General features: G+C 45.1%; 1 protein-coding gene across 5 annotated transcripts in view; it reads left to right on the forward strand.

Annotated features, from left to right (window-relative positions):
- The window catches only part of pdlim5a (PDZ and LIM domain 5a), a 270252-nt gene that overhangs the window by 168121 nt on the left and 78178 nt on the right, over positions 1 to 23953 (forward strand). For 4 of the 5 annotated variants that reach the window (XM_060851759.1, XM_060851755.1, XM_060851757.1 and 1 more), the window contains exons 6-7: positions 5590 to 5762; positions 7900 to 7942. In XM_060851759.1, coding sequence (XP_060707742.1) covers positions 5590 to 5762; positions 7900 to 7942 — 216 coding nt within the window. Of the gene's footprint in view, positions 1 to 4768; positions 4787 to 5589; positions 5763 to 7899; positions 7943 to 23953 lie in introns of all 5 variants that reach the window. The other variant, XM_060851758.1, reaches the window with a different exon arrangement.

Genomic DNA, 23953 nt, shown 5'->3' on the forward strand with positions numbered 1-23953 from the left:
AGGGAAGAACAGTTGGATAGACAAATGAGTGGTTAATGATCTGGCTGAGAGGCTGAGTGGCTGTTAATGGAGACTGTTAGTGGCTAACAATGGGTTGTGTAACGGCAAGCGATGTGATAACAAGGGTAAAAAATGAGGTCTGCAGATGCTGGAGATCACAGTTGAAAATGTGTTGCTGGTTAAAGCACAGCAGGTCAGGCAGCATCCAAGGAATAGGAAATTCGACGTTTCGGGCATAAGCCCTTCATCAGGAATATTCCTGATGAAGGGCTTATGCCCGAAACGTCGAATTTCCTATTCCTTGGATGCTGCCTGACCTGCTGTGCTTTAACCAGCAACACATTTTCAACTTTCAGATGTGATAACAAGGCCTGGTGTGTGGGGGTTGGGGTAAGGATCTGGGAGAGCTGAAACCCGAACTCGATATTGAGTGTGGAGGGCTGCAGGGTCCCCAAGTGGAAAATGAGATGCTGTTCTTCCAGCTTGTGCTAATCTTCCCTGGAGCACTGCAGCAATCCCGAGACAGAGAGCTTGGCCAGAAGACAGAAGTCTTGCACATGCACAGGCAAAAGGACAGGCTGAAAGGATGTAATAATGGAATAATGTCGAAGGCATCCTGTTCTTCATTAGAAACATAGAGCAGCAAGGCAAGGAATTGATGTTAGATTTGTTCAGAACACTTGTTCAGCCTCACCTGGAGAATTGTGTCAAGTCCTGAAGACTGCATTCCAGGCAGAATGTGAGAGCATTAACCAGTTTGCAGAAAAGATTCTTGAGAATGGTTCCAGGGATGAGGAATTTCAATTATATAGTTAAATTATAAAAATTGGAATTATCGGAAAAGAAGAGGCTGAGCAGAAATTGAAAACCATAATGAGTCTAGGTGGAGTAGAGCAGGAGAAATTGTTCCCACTTATAAAGGGATTGAAAATGGGCGGGCACAGATTTAAGGAAATTGACAAAAGAAGCGGTGGTTACAACAAGGAAATCTGTTGCGTGCTGCCTACGGTTTGGAACTCAATGCCTGAGAGTGTGGTGGGTTTAGATGTTAGAGAGTGGATTATTATGTGAAAAAGGAAGAATGTGTGGGGGTACAGGGAGTGCCTGTAGGGAAATTGTTCCTTCAGAAGGTCATAACAGACATGATGGGCAGAATGGACACCTACAGTGCTGTGACCATTGAGGTTCTGGAATGCATGGTCAGTTGGGTGGCCTTCAAATACTGGATGTTCTGCTGTTCATGGAGAATTCTTACTTTAAAGATCACCCACAGACCTCTTTTCATATCTCGCCTCATCTTATTGTCTCTCCTATTGTTGCATCTCATCTCTTATCATCTGATATCTTGCCCACTCAATATAATTGGAACCTCTTCCATGACCTTTGACACTGACTCCCTCCAGTAGCAGCAGTATGTACCATCAACCAGATACTCTGTACCAAGGATCTTTTTTCAGCACCTTGCAAACCCATGATCACTTCCATCTGGAAGGACTATGGTGGAAGATGAAAGGGAACAACACTAACTCCAATTTCTCTTCCCAAGCCACCTGAAATTTAAGTGGCCCTGGCTAGGCCAGCATTTATTGTCCATCCCTAAACATTTGAAGCTGAAGAAACTAACACCTCATGTCCTCTTGGACAAGTAATGTCCAAGGATGATGCCAGGGTTGGAGGATTTGAGCTATAGGGAGAGGCTGTTTTCCCTGGAGGGTCAGAGGCTGAAGGGAGACCTTTATAGAGGTTTATAAAATCATGGATAGGGTGAATAGGCAAGGACTTTTCCCTGAGGTGGGGGAGTCCAGAACGAGAGGGCATAGGTTGAGGGTGAGAGAGGAAAGATATAAAAGGGATCAAAGGGCAACCTTTTACAGAAGAGGGTGGTGCATGTATGGACTGAGCTGCCAGAGTAAATGGTGGAGGCTGGTACAATTTACAGCATTTAAAAGGCACCTGGATGAGTATATGAATAGGAAAGGTTTAGAGGGGTATGGGCCAAGTGTGACTAGATTGGGTTAGGATATCTGGTCGGCATGGACGAGTTGGACTGAAGGGTCTGTTTCCATGCTGTGTATCTCTATGACTTGAAGTAATGTCTTCATTATTTTCTGAACCCATATATTTTTAACATTTTACTTTCCATGTCAACTAAAATATACAGTGTGATGCACTGTGCAGCACTTCTCCAGCCCTATCTGTGTCCATCTTCCTTCCCTTAGTGATTTTTGACCTGCCAATCGAAGTTGCTCAAGGAGGTCCAGTTAGAGCATTGTTTTGTCCCAACCACAGACCACACTCAGTGTGCAGCACTCGGGGGGAGGGTGGTGTTACCAACAAGACTAGCCATTCACATTTTGGTCAAGTGTGCAATTGACCCCATTTGCTTCCCAGTATTTCGGTCTTTCCCAGTGTCGTTCCCTATAATTAGAATCACTCAGTGTTGAAGTAGCTGAATCAGGCAATGGATGGGGTGAACTGCAGCGTAATGTGCAGGAGTTTGGGTTTTGGCGTGCTTCTTTCGTGGCTTCACTTTCCCGCTGCCTTCTGCATTGCAGGAAAATTTGGTTTGTTCATTTGTTCACTTATTTTTTTCCAAGTGTGTCATTTTTCTTTTATTTTTCCATCTTCACTCCATCGTTTTGTTTTCCATGACTCACTCGTGACTCTTCTGTATCACGTGCACTGCCTCTCTCTTCCTCCCCTGTGCCTGCCAGTGGCCCCATGTATGTTTCCGAGTAAGTAGAATACCAGCGTCTTTCTGTCTGTCTGTCTCCTCTTAGATTTTCAATTGATTTTCAGCAGTAACATCACCTGCATTTATCAAAAACCAAATCAGGCCTTTTATACCACAGAATAAAAATTATCCTTTTGGAAAAGTGACTCCACTTTAAGGTTAGAGAGCGAAGGCTATTTATCAGGAGAGTGTCAATGTAGTCAAATTAGAGGATTCACCTTAGAATTTGAGGGAGACTATTCAAGGTGATGATGGGAAGCTGTTCTTGATGTAACAATGAGCAGTGGAAATCTAGAACCGTTTCCTCACTACGCACCAATCACCAAAATAAAATGTTGCCAAGGCTGGATATCATTTAAAAACTGTCAAAACTAAAATTGGTTTATGTTTGTAGCCAAGGCTATCGAAGACTAGGATCCACCAGGGGTGGATGGGAGTTAAGGTGCAAGGTAATTGTGATCTACTTCAGGAATGGAACCGTTTCAAAAGGCTGAATTACCTCCTCCTGATCTAATATTCCTAAGATGTACTTAAGTTTGATTCCAAAATGTTTGGAATTGTGTATGTCCCTTCATTTCTCCCTCCTGCATTACTTCGAGTATTTTACGTCCTCATTTTTTTTCCCAGTTTTGCAAAACTTAAATGTAGCCTTCCTGCTTGGCTGGCAATTTTCACCCTTTTCTGATTAACACAATTTTTTTTTTGCCAGCTTATTTTCAAAATTTAAATACATTTAACCACTTCTAAAGTCTGGATTTGAAGAGTTAATGCAGCTGAATTAACTCTGGCATGACTGAGAGGAAAGCTGGAATAGTTTGTTTCATGAGGGCTGGAACCAATCATTCAAAATTCCAGAAACAAAAATGACTTGAGTTCGATACCTTTTTACAAGTTGTACGATCTTGAGATGCACTGCTTCCTATCACCGAGGGTGAGGTAATCAGTTGACTGTAACTATAAGGACGCTGTCAGAATGGTTCACTGATCAAGCACAGATGAGAGAGAGCACAGGGCAATGGGTTTAACTTCTAAGTTTGTTCAGTCTCTCACACAACAGCCAAGTTTTCCAGATGTTACTAAACTGGAAAAGGTTCAAAAAAAGATTTACAAGGATGTTGCCAGGGCTGGAAGGTTTGAGCTATAGGGAGAGGCTGAATAGGCTGGGGCTATGTTTCCTGGAGCGTTCAGAAGCTGAGGGGTGACCTTATAGAGGTTTATAAAATTATGAAGGGCATGGATAGGATGAATAGCCGAGGACTTTTCCCCAGGGTAGGGGATTTCAATAACAGAGGGCAACGTCAGGTGTAAAAGATTTAAAAGGAACCTGACAGGCAAGTTTTTCACAAAGAGGAGCACATGTATGGAACGAGTTGCCAGAGGAAGTTGTAGAGGCTGATGCAGTTACAACATTTAAAAGACATTTGGATGGCTGCATAGATAGGAAAGGTTAAAAGGACATGGGCCAAATGCAGCCAAATGAAGCTAGGTCAGTTTAGGAAATTTAGTCTGCAATGAGTTGGGCCGAAAGGTCTGTTTATGTGCTGTATGACTGACTCAAGTTCATTCATAGAGTCATGCATAGACCTCCTCCTTTTACATAGACTTCTGAAAACCTAGATCTTTTGCCAAGCTTTAGGGTTTTGTCATCTAAGTTCTCCTTAAGTGATCCACTGTTGTTCTTTGCTTTACGATGCTTCAGTGAAGATCCTTCGGTACGTTAAAGCTGCCGTATAACAATAATTTTGTTGACGCTGAGTGGTGAGTAGCCTGATACCTGAGGTCCAAAATATTTTATCCTTCTTTGTGATTTGCCGGAGGTTTAAATAGACTTTTTATAAAGATGTTCTGCTGGTTTCTGATGAGCTAACCAATCCCTTCTGTGTGTCATAGTCTCGGATCATTCTCCTGGTTGTGGTTTATGTGAACTGTTCATTTTTTTTCTCTCATTTCTTCCTCCACCATTTGGGAACTGTCTGTCTGCTTTTCCATCTGTTTCCAACACCGACTACAACCTCCTACTTCCCATCATTAAAGGAAACAGCTACCTGGACGGTAAATCTTCAGGTCATGTCGTGTTTTTTTGTTTGTGACGTGAAGTGGGACTGTGTGTCGTGGAAATGTTCTTTGTTGTGTGTGTGTGTGTGTGTGTGTGTGTGTGTGGCCTCAGTATTGTGAACTGTGTTGGCTAGTGAAAGGTGACAATACCCTCTCCTCTGTGTCCTTCATCACACAGTAGCCACAGATTAACTCAATCTGTGATTTATTTGTCTGTCTTGTCTCGTCAGGGGAAATGCTAGACAAATTATCACTATGCTGTGGCGATCCAAGGAAAGGCACATACCTTGAAGTTCTTTTCTTATACAATTCCCTTCCTGCACCATCCCACCTTTTCAGTCTGTTGACTCCTTACAGATTGACAATTTCCAGGCACCTTCTGGTTGTGAAGCATGAGCCAAGGTGGTTGTGGTTCCTGGTGGGGATACTGGGAAGATCCCTGTCCTCCCTAGCTGAGCACTGCTGTCTCTCCTCAGTACTGCGGGCGCTGTTATTGTTTTACTGCAATGGTGTGGGATTTGCTGTTCTCAGCAAGATTGGTGAATTCTAGCACTTGGGATTGAACCCAGGGCTATTTATCCCTGTGTGGATTTTACTGAGTGACTGACAAAGCCTGACCCTAAATCTTTCTCCATTAAAATGACAGCATCAGCCACAGTATCATAATCACTGGACGGTAATAATAATGTGTGCAAAATTGAGCCATGAATGCCCACAATGTTACTGGTTCAACACTGACAAAGCAAGCGTTTTGAAGCCTGTCTTTCTTTGTTTGTTGTTCATTCTCTCCCCCTGTGCAGCTCCACGCGGCGATACATGGCCAGTGTCCAACCTGATGTCCATTATCATCATAACCTGAGTGATCAGAGCAAGAAACGTCTGATGCAAGACACTGAAGATTGGCAGCCAAAGACTGGCCTTGCTCAGTCACGCTCTTTCTGTATTCTTGCCCAGATGACTGGCACTGAGCATAGTAAGTAACGTTCCTGCTTCCCATTCATGGATAAATCATCAAAGTGTTTGGTGGGGGCCGTGACTGAGACAGTCAAAAATGCTGATGCATGTGACCAAATGCAGGCTGTTGACTCATCCATCAGAGTGTTGATGTCCCCTTTGTGAACTGTGCCCATCTTTGTTGGCTAATCTGTTGAGATAGTTGAAGGAGTTGATGGGGGCAGATGGTTTCTACCTATTTTCTCAGGTGGGGGGTCCATTCAGAACCTTCAGGGGTTGTATGAGGAAGCACGTTGTAATGCGAAAGGAGCCTGGAACACAGTCTCTCACCCAAAGGCAGTAGAGGTTGGTGTGTCCATTGAAAAACGTGTCAAAAGCGAGCTTGATTGGTTTTTGTTTTGTTAAGGGAGCCAAGTGGATTTGACAGAGTTGGGACACAGACCAACCACGATCGAATTGAGTGACACGATAAGCTTGAGGACTGAATGGTCTCCCCTTGGTTCCTGCAGGATGCAGTTGCACAACTCAGTCACGCAGTTCCTCGGCGTGGGGCCAGGCTGTGGGAGGAGCTCGTTGGCAGAGGGGATCGCTTTGATGCGGTCCGCCTTCCGTTGTCTCTGAGTGAGGGGGAGTATTGTGACAGTGCACAAAGGTCAAATCTTCTGACTGTCTCAGTGTCCAAAATAACATCCAGCTTTTCAAAGACCAAATATACTCCAGGCAGCTACGTGAAGGAATCTCTTGCTGGGGGAGATGGGAATGTGAATACAACAACGTTGTTAATCCTATTAAGTTCAGTCCCTGTGACCATCAGCCTCACTGAAGTGAATGGGCAGGTCTTACTATGGGCTGTGGTAGGAGTGAACATTAAATGGTTGAATGGGAGAGAGGTGCACAGTTGGAGTCCTTTAATCTGCTTAAGGTTGTGAATGTCAGCATCTCTCCTTCTCCCCAAGTGTGCGTGTGTGTTTTCATTTCTGACAAGGAGCTAACTTTAACGGGAGCACAGTAATAAATTGTGCAGCCGTAACAGTGCAACAGGCTGACCTAGAGTGGGAATGAGCGATGCTGGTCTCCAGGAGAAAGGAGTCGTAGTTACAGCGCTCGCAATGTACTCCCACATCTCCAGGCTCCTCAGAGCAGTGGCTCTAATCAGACTTTTACCCAAGACCTCTGTTAGGTTCCGGTTGGCTTTAAAGAGCATCCCAAGATGTTAGAAAATGAGGTTACACCAGTGGGTTTCTCCTGCTTTCACTCACACAAACCAACACATGAAAGAGAAGTAGGAGCAGACCATTCGGCCCCTCAAGCCCTGTCCTGCCATCCAACAGATAGCGCCGTGTTCCGCACTGATCTATTCATTATGGTCATGGTGATCATTTGGATAGAAATGATGGTCAGGGGTGTGAGGAAAAAAGGCAGGAGATTGGGTGGTATGGTGGCTCAGTGGTTAGCACTGCCGCCACACAGTGCCAGGTACCCAGGTTCGATTCCAGCCTGTCTGTGTGGAGTTTGTACATTCTCGCTGTGTTTACACGGGTTTCCTCCCACAGTCCAAAGATGTGCAGATTAGGGTGGATTGGCCATGGTAAATTACCCATAATATCCAGGGATGTGTAGGTTAGTGGCATTAGTCAAGGGAAATGTAAAGTGATAGGATAGGGTATGGGTTTGGGCGGGATACTCTTTGAAGGGTCGGTGTGGACTTGTTGGGCTGAAGGGCCTGTTTCCACACTGTAGGGATTCCATGATGCACTAGGAACAGACCTGGAACAGACCTGATGGGTTGAATGACCTCCGTCTGTACAATAAAATGCCATGTGAGTGGGGTATTCGATGAATAGTGGAACAGACTGAACAGCCTTTGGGTGCAGGGTTTCCCACAGTATCATCAGCTGTTGTATCACGGAGAGTTGGTGTGCCTGTGTGTTGAGTGATTACCGAGGGGATGAAAATTATTGGGGCTACGTAGGAATGTTGTGTTAAGGTTAGAATCAGATGGAAGGGCTGAGTGGCCTACCCTTGTTAGTATGTGTGTCAAAGAAAGATTGGCTTTTGTGACCAGAGAGCCAAGCTGCAACATGTTGAGTTGCCCGTGTTTGTCATTTTTATTCCCCGTCGCAGTAACTCACTGTTGGTTTCTGTTTCTGTTCCAGTGGGTGAGACAACTCCAGCAAGTGAGACCAGCAAGAAGACAAGGTAAGAGGCTGAGTGGACCCCTGGGGCATCCTTCTGCCAGGTTTGATTCTTGTTGTTAAAGTCTGTGCGTGTCAATATTAATCTGGATTGTGTGTATCTAATGCAGTTTACCTCTGCTGAGCTACAGGCATGTAGAAAACGTTGCTGTGGTTGGAACTTGTATATGACGGGGTGGATTATATTTAAGAAAGCAATTCCAATGCAAAACCATAACCCAATATTAAAGGATCCACTGAGTCCTTGTCCCCCATTAGTCCCTTCTGTGAAAGTCATTTATTCGGAACAGGGTGCATTCAAATTTACTTGGTGCAAAATATTGCTTTGCTGCTTTATTAAGCGCTGCTAATTTGAATTACTGAATGATGCCTTTTTTTGAGCTAATATCAATTCTGAAGCAACAGGTTGTCTGTCTTTAATGCATGGTATTGAAAAATATGTTGAAAGATCTCAAGTTATAATTGAGGTGATGAGAATTTGAGGATATGTTTATCTTTGATGATCGTGGATCTTTTGTTGCCCCTTTTATGTGAGGAAGTGTCAAAATTGTCCCCCCGAGGAGAAACGTTTTATGTTGCCAGTTGACCATCCATGGGAAATACTCCCAAAGCCGGGATGTTGTGTTTTAACCTGAAAGTGAAGACCATGTTTCAGCAGTTATATCTCACACTGGCCTCCCTTGCCAATGTCAGGGTCACACAAAGTTGGAGCTTTCTGGGAACTTATTGAACTTTGGATGGAATGTACTTGAGACTTGTCATTAATGAAATGCCCCTGGAGATCTCTCGTTAACGCAGACTACCGCTCCCAGTGAAGGTTCAGCACATTCCTGTGTGGAACTTTGTTTTCATTGTTGTCCTGGCCTCAGTCAGCGTGACCTGAACCCAGACTCTAGCGACAGGAGGTCATGATGTTCACTTCTTGCCCACTGTGAGACTGGGACTCGGGGTGTCGTTGCTAGCGGATGGGGGTGCTTTATGTAAACGTGGTCACCATTTGCAAACCTGTGCTTTAAAACCTTGCAAACCTGGACCAGAAGTGCTAATGGACTGGACTTGAGGGCACGCTTTCCTACTGAGAAGTACGGGATGGCACGGTAGTTCAGTGGTTAGCACTGCTGCCTCTCAGCACCAGGGACCCAGGCTTGATTCCACCTTCAAGTGGCTGTCTGTGTGGAGTTTGTTCGTTCTCCCCGTGTCTGCATGGGTTTCCTCCCATGCCCATAGGCGTGCAGGTTAGGGTGGATTGATGATGCTAAATTGCCCATAGTGTCTAGGGATGTACAGGCTAGGTGGATTAGCCATGGGAAATGCAGGGTGACGGGACTGGGTGGGGGATGGTGTTGGGCCTGAGTGGGATGCTTTTGGAGGATTGGTGCAGACCCGAAGGGCCAAATGGCCTCTCTCTGCACTGTAGGGATCCTATAGATCATGAATAGAAACAGAAAGTACTGTAGAAACTCAGCAGATCTGGAGAGAAAGTGAGTTAACGTTTCAAATTCATTATGGCTCTTCCTTTGACTTATCATTGGAGGAACAAAGCAGTTTATTGATGTAGTGCTATAGTTTCAGAACTCTGTAGATTTGAGTGAGGAAATGAAGACGTGGGGAGATGAGGTCTGTATTTCTGAAGTTGGGGAAAGTATCATTGGAGATAGAGAAACAGACAAGGGTTGTTTGCTTTGGGTCACTCTGAGTCCAGTCTGAACAAAGTAGCCGTTGACTAGGAGTTGCCACACACCTACTGTTTGTCAAATTTTATTTTGAGTTTCAATCTCTTGGTAATTTGACCCTTCTGCCGGATTTAATAAGCCACAAGTGTTTACAGAGGGAATTTTAGTAACAGTTAAACATGGAAAAGAAATGAGGCATCAGTTGGAGGTGATAATAGTTATACTGACACCAAATCCGTATTTGCACTGACATCAGTGTTTCTGTGAAGCCTATGTTAACAGTGGAAAGTAGAGGCATTGTCTCAGGGGAGTCTGGCAATCATGTGTTCCGTTGATATTTATTCCATTGATACCACATTTTCAAACATTTTAGAAACATCCGTTCAGAACAGTTGCTTTCATTTTAAAGAATCAACCTTCTTTAGTTGCATTTTTAGGTGGCTCTTTTTATCAGACAGTATAACATTCAGAAGGCAGTGGGTTGTTAGTGGAGACTTAACAGTGGACTGTTGGCGACCTCTGCTGACCATCTAAGGTTCTGCAGCTGCTGACTTGTGTAATGATAGAAAAGAGGTAAAAGCAATGACTGCAGATGCTGGAAACCAGATTCTGGATCAGTGGTGCTGGAAGAGCACAGCAGTTCAGGCAGCATCCAACGAGCAGCAGAATCGACGTTTCGGGCAAAAGTCCTTCATCAGGAATAAAGGCAGTGAGCCGGAAGCATGGAGAGATAAGCTAGAGGAAGGTGGGGGTGGAGAGAGAGTAGCATAGAGTACAGTGGGTGAGTGGGGGAGGAGATGAAGGTGATAGGTCAGGGAGGAGAGGGTGGAGTGGATAGGTGGGAAAGGAGCTAGGCTGGTCGGACAAGTCCGGACAAGTCATGGGGACGGTGCTGAGCTGGAAGTTTGAAACTAGGGTGAGGTAGGGGAAGAGCTTCAGGGCAGAGGAAATGACCTGGGAGTTGCAGTGGGAGAGGGACTCCCTGAGATTCTTGTAGAGAGAGGACCTGGCAGTTGCAGTGGGAGAGCGATAGCTTTGCCAGGATTATTTCCGCACATTGGTTTGAGTACCGCTGTAAATGGCAGGGATGGAAACTCTGCTGTGCACCAATCTGATGTCTTGCAACTCCAAGGACTTTACCTGCATGCATTAGGTGTGAAACTTTAAATGCAGGAAGGGGAAGATTATCAATTTTCCAGCCCGGATTAGTGTCTCGCCTAAACTGGAGTTGCTTGTTTTCAAACAATGTTTTTTATAATTACTTAGTTTCATGGCCAACAAGTGACTGGGTGACTTTAGTAAACTTGAAGTCAGAGAGCAACATGAAATTAAGTCCACTGATTGTCTGAAAGACTTTGAAATATACAAAATACAACTACCTCTGGATTCAATTTTGTAAAACAAAAAAAATGAGACCAGAAAATGGCTATGAAATGTGGTGGGTGCATGTTGAGTGTTAATGAAATATGGTTGACTCTTAACTGCCCCCTGAAATGGACCTAGCAAGTCATTCAGATCAAAGGGCACAGGCAATATCTGCTAGTCCATACAGCAGCACATAACCCTTGCATGAATTGGGGATAAGTGTAGGTGCTATACTGTAAGTCAGGTATCTGTGCAATTTCTCAACATGAACAATGTTGACAGATGATGTTGATGTGGATTGGAAAGTGATGCTATTGTTAACCAGTGCATGTTGTGCACACGTTTAGATTCATCTGCATGAAAGTGGCATGATCTTTGCATGTGTCCGACCCAAGCAAGTTTTCCCGGCACCACTCTCCACAGCATTGGGTACGGAGCATGAGAACAATGGAGCGCTCATCTTGACATGGCCTTGATACGGACCCATTTCCCCGTTTGTGTGTGACCTGGCATCTGAGCGGTGGTGAAAGTTGCCAGGTCTCTTAATGACAGCAGCGGGTGGGGGTGACTGGCCCTCAATATCTGATGCAGCAGCTGTATGGCCATGGAAATGGAGCAGCTTTAGGAGAAACCTACTGGAGGTGTCCTGAACCCCACACATCCTGTCTTTCCAAGCCTCATGTACCAGTTCAGTGCTGACGGGGTTCGACGCGGAACTCCAACTTGGTGTGTTCAAACCCTACCATCTGCAGATGTGAATTTTTTTTTTAAAAAACTGGGTTATCTGTGTCAACAGGTTAATCATAGAAGCCAAAAGAGGAAACCTTGTCAATCCAATCAGGAATGACCTCCCAGTGAGTCCAGGCCCCCACAATATAGTGGTTTCAGGGTAACTAGAGATGAGAGGGTAACGATCTTTGTTGGGGTTAATTCTATCCAGAGTCAAATTAGGCAAAGTGGTGACCTATTACTGAACTATTAATCCAGAGACCCAGCTAATGTTCTGGGGTCCTGGGTTTGAATTCTGCCACGGCAGGTGTGGAACTTGAATTCAATCAAAACAAAATGTGGAATTAGAAGTCTAATGGTAAACATGAATCCATTATCGATTGTTGGAAAAACCTGTCTGGTTCACTAATGTCCTTTAGGGAAGGAAACTGCCATCCTTACCTGGTCTGGCCTACACGTGACTCCAGACCCACAGCAATGTGGTTGACTCTGAGCTACCTTCTGGGCAATTAGGGATGGGCAGTAAATGCTGGTCTAGTCAAAGACGCCCTAGTCAAAGATCCCATGAATCATTTTAAACAAAGTCTCACCCATATGCAACCAAACAAAACTGCTTTCATTTTGGGGATTAAAAGCAAGTAAATGTGGGGTCAGTAAGTGTGTAGGGGTCCACGTGCAGGTCACTGACATCAGTTAGGCCTCTTCCTGTTGAGAGCAAGAGCCAATTTTTGTGAACACAGAATTAACTCTGATGACTATTTACACCCTTAGCTGTAATAGCAACTTACATCAATGATGTTGATGTTCATTCTAGCTTCACACAGTGACAGGGTAGCTTAATGTAGGAATAGGAGGAGGCTACTTAACACATTGAGCCTATTCCATGCCAAGATTCACCAAGCTCCTGGCTGACCTCCAACCCAACTCAATGCCCTATATCCCTAATGCCTTCTGGTTGACAAAAATACATAAAGTTTTAAAATGAATGTTTAATACATCACAAGTTAATGTTCACAGACAAGAGTTGTGACTTTCACCACCCTTTTCTTGTTGGAAGATCTAGCTCTAATTTTTAAAGGTAGGCAGACAGGAGGCTGGAAGAACACAGCAAGGCAGGCAGCACCAGGAGAGAGAGGGACACAGCAAGGCAGGCAGCACCAGGAGGGAGAGGGACACAGCAAGGCAGGCAGCACCAGGAGGGAGAGGGATACAGCAAGGCAGGCAGCATCAGGAGGGAGAGGGACACAGCAAGGCAGGCAGCATCAGGAGGGAGAGGGATACAGCAAGGCAGGCAGCACCAGGAGGGAGAGGGACACAGCAAGGCAGGCAGCACCAGGAGGGAGAGGGACACAGCAAGGCAGGCAGCATCAGGAGGGAGAGGGACACAGCAAGGCAGGCAGCACCAGGAGGTGGAGAAATCGATGTTTTGTGTGAGTCCTGAAGACTGGTTACACCTGAACTGTCGACTTCTCCGCTTCCTAATACCACCTGGCTTGCTATGTTCTTCCAACCTCCTGCTTGTCTACCTTTAGAATCCAGCATCTACAGTTTTTTTTGTCTCTAATCTAATTTTTAAATGGCATTCCCAATCCTCGTCTCCTCAGCTAGTGGAATTTTTTTTTTCCCCAATTGTTCCTTTCTGTTGCTCTGAATATGTTGTCAACTTTGGTCAAACCACCATTTAACCTTATAATTTCCAAGCAAGATAACCCTAGTTTTGGCAATTTCTCCTCTTGTTGTCAAAAACTACCTGTCAGGGCTATAGTTTTTATCAATGCTACGCTGAAGACCTTGCTTAATTACCAGTTCCCTGCTTCTTCAACAAATTAACTGTCAAGTTCAAACTCTGCTCTTTTGAAGATAGTGATCACACAAGTGCATCTGGCTAGTGAGTTAGGGGAGGTGGTGACCTAGTAGTATTATCACTGGACTGTTAACCCAGAGATCCAGCTAATGCTCTGGAGTCCCGCGTTCAAATTCTGCCACGGCGGATGTGGAATTTGAATTCAATCAAAACAAAATGTAGAATTTGAAGTCTAACAGTAATCATGAATCCCCTGCACATGTTCAAATGACACTTCATTTTTATCTCTCTCCTTCTGTCTGTCTGTCTGTCACTCTCTTCCTCACAGGCCAAAGGTCACTACTATTCGGTACAGCCCTAAATATGCGCAACTACGTGAATGGCACCATGATGTTTCAGCTCGTGTCCTTAATGTAAATTAATTTACCCAAGAAGTGATGAGTTCCGAAAATATTTTCACTGGGCAGGCTGCACTCTTTCTTTACTGGATCTCCTCTGCTGGTGTGCTACTGTCAACAATAGTCGAGCAGCTTTGCTGTTACTGTTCTTAAAATTCCACCTTAATTTAGAAACAAAGAGAATCAACGCTGTTGTAGATTTTAGTGGCATTTTGCCTGGCCCTTTTCTGTAAAAACAGCAGTAATTTGCATTTGTATAGCACCGTCGACCTTCTCGAGTTGTAGCTGTGTGGTGAGCTCTGGGCGACGGGGATAAGTGCTTTTGAACTGATGAAAGATTTGAGGTTCTCTGCGTTGTCTTGCAAAGACGTGTTGTGGTACATGTTGGATTTGCGCATGGACTTTTCCAGCCTCCCACTTTTTCCTCCTTGAGATAAGTTGTTTTCACAAGAGGGGGAGTTTCTAACCCCCAGCCCCTCCCCAACTGCGACACACCTTTGAAGAAGCAGGTTGTGTGTGAAGCAGGTTGATGAAGTGGGCCACAGGCATTGTCTGAATGGGCAGATACTGACTGTTGTTGGCATGTCTGAGTTGGCTGGTGATAAGTTATTTAAAGGTGTTTTTGGGTGAGGTGGGGGGGGGGGGGGGGGAAGGGGAGAGGAATGCCTAAATGCTGTCTGTTTTTAAATAAAAAGCAACTTGATCCATCTTCAAATGGAATAACGATGTCATATCAAAATTACAACTAGCTTCAAACTGCTCTGAAAATTCTCCAAAGCCTCACATTTATCTATCAGCCTGTAATATATTTGTATTATACCTCATAGATACCCATCTATATATGCTGGTTGGTGATGAAATCCTATTTTAATAAACATGCTTTAATTATTAATCAAGTCTTCTTTGTTATTGACTTTGGTTTTGGAACTTTTTGTGTCACGTTCCATCAGTCAACTTGCTCCTTGAACGTTTCTTCCTGGTTTTTTACATAGCGTTTACAATTCTGAGATAAGCCAGTCAGCTTTGTGGGTTTAAGGTCCACATGAGGCACTTCCTGCCCTGTATCTCATTATAGTGTGGCCATTAGTGGTTTAATCCGTTGAGAATTTGTATTCACATTTTTATGACTTGGGATAACTATAATACAGACATACAGAGGCAGTTTGGTGGTTGTTTTTGACCAGCATGGATGTGATGGGCTGAAGGGTCCTTTTTGTCTGTGCTGTAGACCTCAATGACCGTCATCACCTCTGACAGTGCAGCACTCCTCCAGCCAGCCCTCGGGTGGGACACCTTTCTGACTGAAATATTGGTATTTTAAAGTGAGATTGAGATTTCGGCAGTTGGCAGAATTTGCAGCAAATTCCAATCTCGCCCCGCCTCCAAACCCATCCAACACCGCTCCCCTGCCCCCAGAACCCCGTCCAATCCCACCCCCCAACACCGTTCAACACCACTCCCCTGCCCCAGAACCCCGTCCAATCCCACCCCCCAACACCGTTCAACACCGCTCCCCTGCCCCAGAACCCGGTCCAATCCCACCCCCCAACCCATCCAACACCACTCCCCCACTCCCAGAACCCCATCCAATCCCACCCCCCAAACCCATCCAACACTGCTCCCCTGTCCAATCCCACCCCCCAACACGTTCAACACCGCTCCCCCGCGTCCCAACCCCGTCCGCCCCCGCTCCCTCTCCATGGCAGCCGGACTGCACACCAACAATGAGACTGCTGCTGCAGCTGCCGTGGTGGGGTAAGTCTCCAAATAACGCACAGACACAGTCACAGCCCCCCACACAACTTTTTGACAGGTTCCACTTTTGCCTGTACAGGACAATTTTGGTCAGATTATCTGGGGAAGTGGTGGGGTGGTTTTAGGGTACGTCCCTGTGTAGAACTCCAGGGAAAGTGTTGGGGGGAGAGAGAGGTCAGGAGGTCAGTCATTTGGAGATGGTGCCTGTTTAATCACTGTAAACAAAAGACACAATCACTGTTGGAAACACAATTTTGATTAAATGTTTCTGTCGGGACCTCGAGATCTCCTTTGGATAATCCGCTTTTCGGATAATTAGTATTTGGATAGTTGAGGTTCCTCTGTTTAAGTTTGGATTTCCTTGGGTTGGTGATGTCATTTCCTGATCTTTTTGTCAGGGGGTGGTAAATGGGATCCAAGTCAATGTGTTTGTTGATAGATCAACTTGCATCCCGTTTACCACCCCCTGAGAAAAAGAACAGGAAATGACATCACCATAGGAAATAACATCACCACAGAAAATGACATCACCAACCGAAGGAAACCCAAACACATAAATAGAAAGCAGGAAACACCAGCAGTGCTTTGTCCGGAGGCTCACTGATTACGTTACCTAGTAGGGTGATGAACCATCTGAAAATGAACCTTCCAGCTCAGCGAGCAAGCCTACATCTAGAACCTCAACCTGAGCTACAAATCTTCTCAAAACTCAAAAGCAAAATCCTGCAGATGCTGGAAATCTGAAGCAAACGCAGAGAATGCTGGAGAAACTCTGCAGGTCTGAGGAGAGAGAGACAGAGAAAAACAGAGTTGACACTTCCTGTTTCGGGCCAGCATGAGTCAATATTACAAGTCTAATGTTGGCCCAATGTTAATTCTTTGTTTCTCTCTCCACAGATTCTGAGGTTTCTGCTGAGTTTCTCCAGAACTTTCTGTCACTGGGATGAAATGGTATTAGAGTAGGCCAGAGGCCTGGACTAATGTTTTGGACATTGGAGTTTAAATCGCACCATTACACCTGGGCAATTTAAAGCCAATTAATCAAACAATGGGTTTCATTAATATTGATCTTGGAAATACTGGATATTTGTAAAAACATCTATCCGATTCTGTAATGTCTGTAAGAGAAAGAAATGGCAGATATGCTAACAGGTCTGGCCTACGCTCGATTCCACACCTTCAGCAACATGGCTGACTCTTTAACTGTCCTCTGAAATGGTCCATCAAACTTCTCGATTGTAGACCATTTATCACCTGCTCAAGGACAGCTGCAAAAATGCTGGCTGGCATTGCCAATGTTACCCACATCCAATGAATTAATATCGAAGAGATGCCCAACAGGAGCTGTATAGTCTTATTAATGCCAAGCATTTTAGTTTAGTGCACGTACTACTCACCTTTATCAACAATGACAATTACATCTCTAGGTGACACCTATGACTGATAAACAGTGCCTGTTTTACTGGCTGATTATTATCGTGGGGGCAGTTGATACTTTTTAGCAGTTCAGATTAAGTTTTTTTTTATTTTTGTATCTGTTGTGAGACTGTGGATCTCTGCACTAGTGGTTAGAGATATGATGCTATTTGAAGAATCAATTTGAAAACAAAGTATGTATTTTTTTTACCCCATTTGTCTGTTCTCTTCAGGGACAATGGGACTGAAAATGACAAAGTGGGGTACAGGTAAAAACTGACTGAACACAAGCCCTGCCTGCTTTCACTGTTAACACAGCACAATTCTGTCAAATGCACACACACTAACAGACCTGGCATCTGAATGGAGTGAAGTGAGATTATGGAGCTGTTTTGTCGATGGGGCTGAGTCAGAGGGACAGCATTTCACCAGCCACTCGGCAAACGTTGAACTGTTGCAATTTAAGATTTTGGTCAATTTTTATTTGTGAGCACCAACCGATTTCGCTACTTCTGAAACAGGGTGTCGAGTAGGAAGCGAGGCACTTGGTTTGTGCATAACAAGCTCCCATGAGCAACATAACACTGTCCACTCTCCATGAACAAACAACAAAGTGAGGCCATTTCAGCCCTTGAGCCTCTTTCCCCCCCCGCCCCATTCAACGTGATCATGTTGCCTTGGTGTAGACCATATCCATCATCATACAGCACAGAAACAGACCCTTCGGTCCAACTCGTCCATGCTGACCAGATATCCCAACCTAATCTTGTCCCATTTGCCAGCATTTGGCCCATATCCCTCCAAACCCTTTCTGTTCATATACCCATCCAGATGCCTTCTAAATGTTGTAATTTTACCTGTTGCCTCCTCTCTCGCCTTCAACCTTTGCCCTTTAATTTTGGACTCCACCTCTACTTCCTTGTCTATTTACCCTATCCATGCCCCTCATAACTTTATAAACCTCTATAAGGTCACCCCCCCAGCCTCCGACACTCCAGGGAAAACCGCCCCAGTCTATTCAGCCTCTCCCTGTAGCTCAAACCCTCCAACCTTGGCAACATCCTTGTAAATCTTTTCTGAACCCTTTCAAGTTTCACAACATCCTTCCTATAGCAGGGAAACCAGAATTGCACACAATATACCAAAAGTGGCCTAACCATTGCCCTGTACAGCTGCAACATGACCTTCCAACTCCTATACTCAATGCACTGACCAAATATACATGTCTGCTCCATATTCCCACATTTGTCCTATAACCTTTCATATCCCTGCCCAAAAAAACAGCTAACATTCTCCGATCTACAGTTAACGATTGGTGGAGCATCGATTTCAATTTATGAAAGTGAGTTCCAAACTTCAGCCACCTCCTTCTCTGTAGCTGTGTGTCTCGACCTCCATGCTGAAAATGTGAGAGTCCTGACTCCCCAAAAAGCAGAGATTAGTTTCTCCCCATTCACACACTCACTCTCTTCCCCTTTCGTATCCTGAAAGCTTTGGTCAACTCACTTCTTAACCTCCTTTATTTTTTTTTAAGTGCTGTATGAAAGATAAGGCAGCACACTGAGAGTGCAGGAAATAAACTCCCCTGCCAACCTTTCGGAATTGCACCACAAAGGCAGAAGAATTTGCTTTTGAATCACTAGATTACAACTTGAAACTACAACATTCTGGCTGTGAGACAATGGATCTACTCCCTGAACTCCAGCTCTCCCCGTACTGAAGATTTATTGAGGAAGGAGATATTGAAAATTTATCATTGGGTACAATGGTCACAGGACACACCTTTTATTTGAATAAATCAACATTATGAGTACAATTTATAAATCTTTAAATATTTTAAGGCAGAGATAGATCCTTGATTTCCAGGGAGATGGAAGATTTTTGGGGATATGTAGGGTTAAGGTTAAACTCAGATCAGCTGTGATCTAATTTAATGACAGAGCAAGACCAAGTGGACTACTTTTGACCCTTGGTTGGTGTGTGTTTAAGTTGAGCAGATGGATCGGGCCATTGAGCCCATTATGCCTGATATACAATTCAACAAGATCGTAGCTGATCTGTTTGTGATCTATTTCCACATTCCCAATGAACCCCAGTGAGGGCAAAGAGTCAAATTCCTTGTGTCCATTTAAGGCCGAGATAAATAGATTTTCAATCAACAGTAGAATAAAGGGAAAGGCAGGAGAACGGATGTGAGGAGTGTTGGATCAACCATGATCCCATTGAATGGTGGAGGAGGATTGAGGGGCTGAATGGCCTACTCCTGTACTCTTGTGGTCTAAGTTTTGTAATTGTAAAATATAAAGGGGTATATCTGCTATTATTTCTCAAAATATGGTTTCTATATATGCACACACACCATCATGTTTTATTAGAGATGCTTTTTATATGGTTTTAACCAGAATGCATGCTTATAGATATCTACACAATAATAATTTCTAACTAGTAAACCCCAACACTGGATTCCCTCTTACAACCCAAATAAAGTACAATCTGCAACCTTTCCATTTCACTTCGGTTAATTTGATTCTGTGGAGACAGTCTTGAGACAAGTGGCAAGAAATCAGAGGAGACCTGTGGTGAGAGTTTTTTTGTTATTGTGGGAAGTTACAATGTGGAACTTACAGTCTGAGATAGAAGAAGGTATTTGAAAGATTAGTGCGATGGGGAGGGAGACAAATTGGCAGCTCGCTGTTGCTAAGTTTGGCCTTTGCCTATATTTTGGTGGTCTCCCATCTCTTGAGATGTCGGTTTGCTCGGTGGTGGTCAGCACTTGTCTTAAGCACCGCCATGTGTGATTCTGGTGTGGCAGTCTCAGAGGGAGAGGGAAGGTTGTAAATGATGAGTCCTTTAGGAATGAAGCAGTGATAGCGGAGCAGCTGGTACTTACTGGGATATGGTGGTCCGGGTTGATTTTGAATACAGCTCTGGGTCAAATGCCACAGATGACTGGTACGGCTGTGGGAGTGGCTGCAGTCTCTACAGTCGCCCATGTGATGGGGAGTGCCCTTAGATGTGCCTTCAGGCATCTGCCCTGAGGTGGCCAAGGGTGTCATTATCTCCCAGAAGCCTTGACTGGCAGACTCCCCCCAGTGCAGTCACAGGCCCAGCAGAATATGCCAAACCAGTTTGAAATGAGCTGAAAATGTGTTGCTGGTTAAAGCACAGCAGGTTAGGCAGCATCCAAGGAATAGGAAATTCGACGTTTCGGGCATAAGCCCTTCATCAGGAATCTGATGTGACCAGAACCAGCACCATGAGCAATGAGCTCCATTGGGAGGGAGGGGAGTTGAAGTAATGAAAATGGGCACACGGTCACCCTTGAAGATCTGCTGGTTGGAAACCGAGAGTCTGGGCGTGTGGTGAAGGCAGGAATACAGAGGTCCTATTGATTGAGACTTCCTGCAGATTGTAGCGAGGTAGCAGAGAGCTCAGTCTTGTACAGCCACAAGATGTGAGTAAAAGAATCTTGTGACCAGACAAAAAGGGTTGATTTTGGGGAAGACCGTGGTGTAGCAGGAATGTCACTTCTACAGGCTGATGTTCGGGAGGTGTGGGTTCACTAGGGTAGCTAGTGAAACTTAGGTTCTGTTCAGACATTCTAAACCTGGATTCAAGTCCCACCTGATCCACAAATATGTAATAATTCATGAACAGGCTGATTAGGGACCAAAAAAAGGTTGATTTCCTCAAATGTAATTTTGATTTAGCCCCTCTGCCTCACCTTAGATGGTCTGCATTGTTCTGAAAGTGTTTTGCCTGTAAGTTAATCAGTTGAAAAACATGGGTGATTCACTCAGGGTCTTTAATAGATGGGAGTCATGTGGTGACAGGAAATAAATAATATTCAGTTGTGTGTCAGAGTTCTTCTGGATATTAAGGAAAAAAAGGTTGATGTCCCAGAAGATGTCTTGTGGCACAATGGTAGTGTCCCACCTCTGAGTCAGGACACCTGGTCCAGAGGTGTGTCATAACATCTCTGAACAGGTTGGTTAAGAATATCAAGGATTGATTTCCCTAAGTGGGCACCATAGGTGCTGTTGGGTTTCTTCATGATGACCTTGTGATATGTGACTATAGATGTGGTCTGACCCAACAATGAGAAACATCTTCACTCAGAGAGTGGGGAGCCTCTGGGATTCTCTGCCACAGAACGTGGTTAAGGCCAAAACATTGCAAATCATCAAGAAGGCAATAGATATAGTTCTTGGGGCTAAAAGAATCAAAGGGTAAGGGGTGGGTGACAGGATAGAGAGTAGGATGATCATATGAAATGGTGGAACAGGCTTGAATGGCTGAATGGCCCGTTCCTGCTCCTTCTTTCTCTTTGGGTTTACCTGATCAAACAAGCCTCTTGACATTGTAAGGACCTTTCATCAGGTCAGCCCCCAGAAGGTGACGAGTGACCCAGACCCATTGTGGTGAGTGGCATACAATGACACCATGGTCTTCCCCCAGCATACAGACTGCAGCAGTTCAACAGTGGGCTTCACCGTCACTTTCTCGGGCAGTTAGGGATAGGCAATAGCTACTGGCCCAGCCAGCAACAACCTTGTGAAAGGAGATTTTCTTTTCAAAAGCCTGTCTTGAGTTTTTAAAGCAAATTTACTCTAATGGTACCAGGAATGAGGAGTTTTAGATGGAAGGAAAAGTTGCAGTAGGTGGACTTATTCTCCTTGGAGTAGAGAAAATTAGGGGAATGACCTGACACTGAGATGTTCAAAGTTATGAACAACTTAAAGCAGGATATTTCAGCTTCTACCAGTTGCTACATAAGTAACTAGGGGTCACAGCTACAAGGTTGTCAGCCAGAGAGTTAGGAGTGAGATAAGGAGGAACCTCTACTCAGAGTTGCTGAGATTCCGAATGTGCCGTGTGGGAGAGTGGTGGAGGAGGGCTTCAAAAGACAGCTGGATGTGTATATTTGAAGGGGATGAATTTAGAGGATCTTGGGGGTAGGGCTGCAGAATGGGAGTAGCTCTTTCAGAAACCTGTACAGGTAGGCCAAATAGGCCGCCTTCTTTGCTGTCAAATTCTATGATTGTCTTAAATCTCAAATCTCTGTGTTCCTTGTGGTTGACATCGATTCCTGGTACTGTCACTTAAAGGGGCTCATGTCAGCCATGCATCAGACTAAGGGGGAGGGGCTTGGAGACTGCAACTCCCACTCCAATTACCCACACAGCAGCCCCAGTTTAAGGGTTGATAAAGCCATAGAGTCAATAGCTTTGAGTTGGCACTAATGAGTCTCAAGGCGTAATCCACATAATCAAATTGGCTGGTGCTTTGTCACACGTGCCACACCTTCATGCATCTTCCACCACGTTTGCTTTCTCCTGGCTTATTGGCAGTCTGCTCACCCACTGCCTGTTCATTTTGCTCTGTTCCTGTAATAAATCCTCAGGCAGTGAGATCCCAGTGGCTCCATTTTTGAGGGCACTTTGACTTCTGCTTTGTTGAGTAGTTTCCTTTTTGAAAGGACATCAAAGCATACACTTGGCCCACTAGGGATGGGCATGAGCACTGCCCTCCCCAGTGATACCCATATCCTGAACACCAAATTTTTTTAGAAGAAGCTCAACGAGTGATAAAGTTGCCAGGCGCTGAAGAAAGCATTGAGAGTGGGATGAATTATTTCAAAGGGCTGGCATGATCTGGATGTCCTCCTGCTGTGGAACTGTTACCGTTCCATGATTCCACCGTGTAGATGTTTCGGGACCACTGGACATTAAGTATGTGTGGTCTCTTTTTAAAGTTCAGACTTGGAAACACGGGTAACATTTGCAAGGAGGCACATCAACAAAACGTCCCTGGAAATGGAAGAATGCGGTCAGCAGATCAAATGGGATCATTATTTTTATCTTGAAGCTGACAGGAGCAGTCACATTGAGAGCAGGACCCGGGTGTGGGACTTGCATAGCACCCACCGCACAGTATCAGACCATTCAGCCCAACTGGACTCTGCTAGCTTTGACACTCCACGCCAACCTTCACTCATCCTTCTTTATCTCACTTAGCTTCTATTCCGTAGTCCCTTGTGTGATTTCCCTTCAATGTATTATTGCCATGTACCATTATTCCTTGCTCTTAATGGTATGTTTTCTGTGTATGAAAGAACAGTGCTGGAACCCAGAGTCAGTGGATGTGGAGCTGGAAAAACACAGCAGGTCAAACAGCATCCGAGGAGCAGGAGAGTCAAAGTTTCGGCCTGAAACCCTTCGTCAGGACCTGAAACAATCGTTCTCCTGCTCCTCGGATGCTGTCTAACCTGCTCTCCTGGTCCAGCTCCACATGTACTAACTCTGGCTTCCAGCACCTGCAGTCCTCATTGTCTCCGTGCTAGCCCACACCTTGTTCCACCCTGCCCCTTCCCCTCCCCGAGTGACCGATGACTTTCCTTTCCATGACCCAAGTGCTTTGGAAGTTGAGCAGCCATCTCCAATGGGGGGTGCTGGCCAGATGGAGTTGTGCACGTCAGGAACAGGTGAGACTGCTTCCCGCTGTGTGTGCTCGGTGGCCACTCAGACTTGCCCTGTCCCTGTGCTCGGTGAGCCACCAGTGGACCCAAGCCCCAGGCTGGAAGCTGCTGGACTCTCTCCCCCTGGAGATGCTGAGAGGTACGGAATGGGGCACTGCTGTGACTGGGGGGGGGGGGGTGGGTGGGTGGGGTTGCAAGTTGCCAAATCTGTCGGCGCGGCCTCTCTCATCCAAAGGATGGCCTAGTCATTGAAGGGACGCTGTGGAATGTGTTGAGGGGAGATTGTGGCAAATGTTCACGGCTGTTTGAAAATGTTGATGTCCACTCATCGAAATAAAGTGAAGATTAGAGTAGTGCTGGAAAAGCACAGCAGGTCAGGCAGTATGCGAGGACCAGG

The sequence above is a fragment of the Hemiscyllium ocellatum genome, chromosome 36 (assembly GCF_020745735.1).
Source record: "Hemiscyllium ocellatum isolate sHemOce1 chromosome 36, sHemOce1.pat.X.cur, whole genome shotgun sequence".
Lineage (NCBI taxonomy): Eukaryota > Metazoa > Chordata > Chondrichthyes > Orectolobiformes > Hemiscylliidae > Hemiscyllium > Hemiscyllium ocellatum.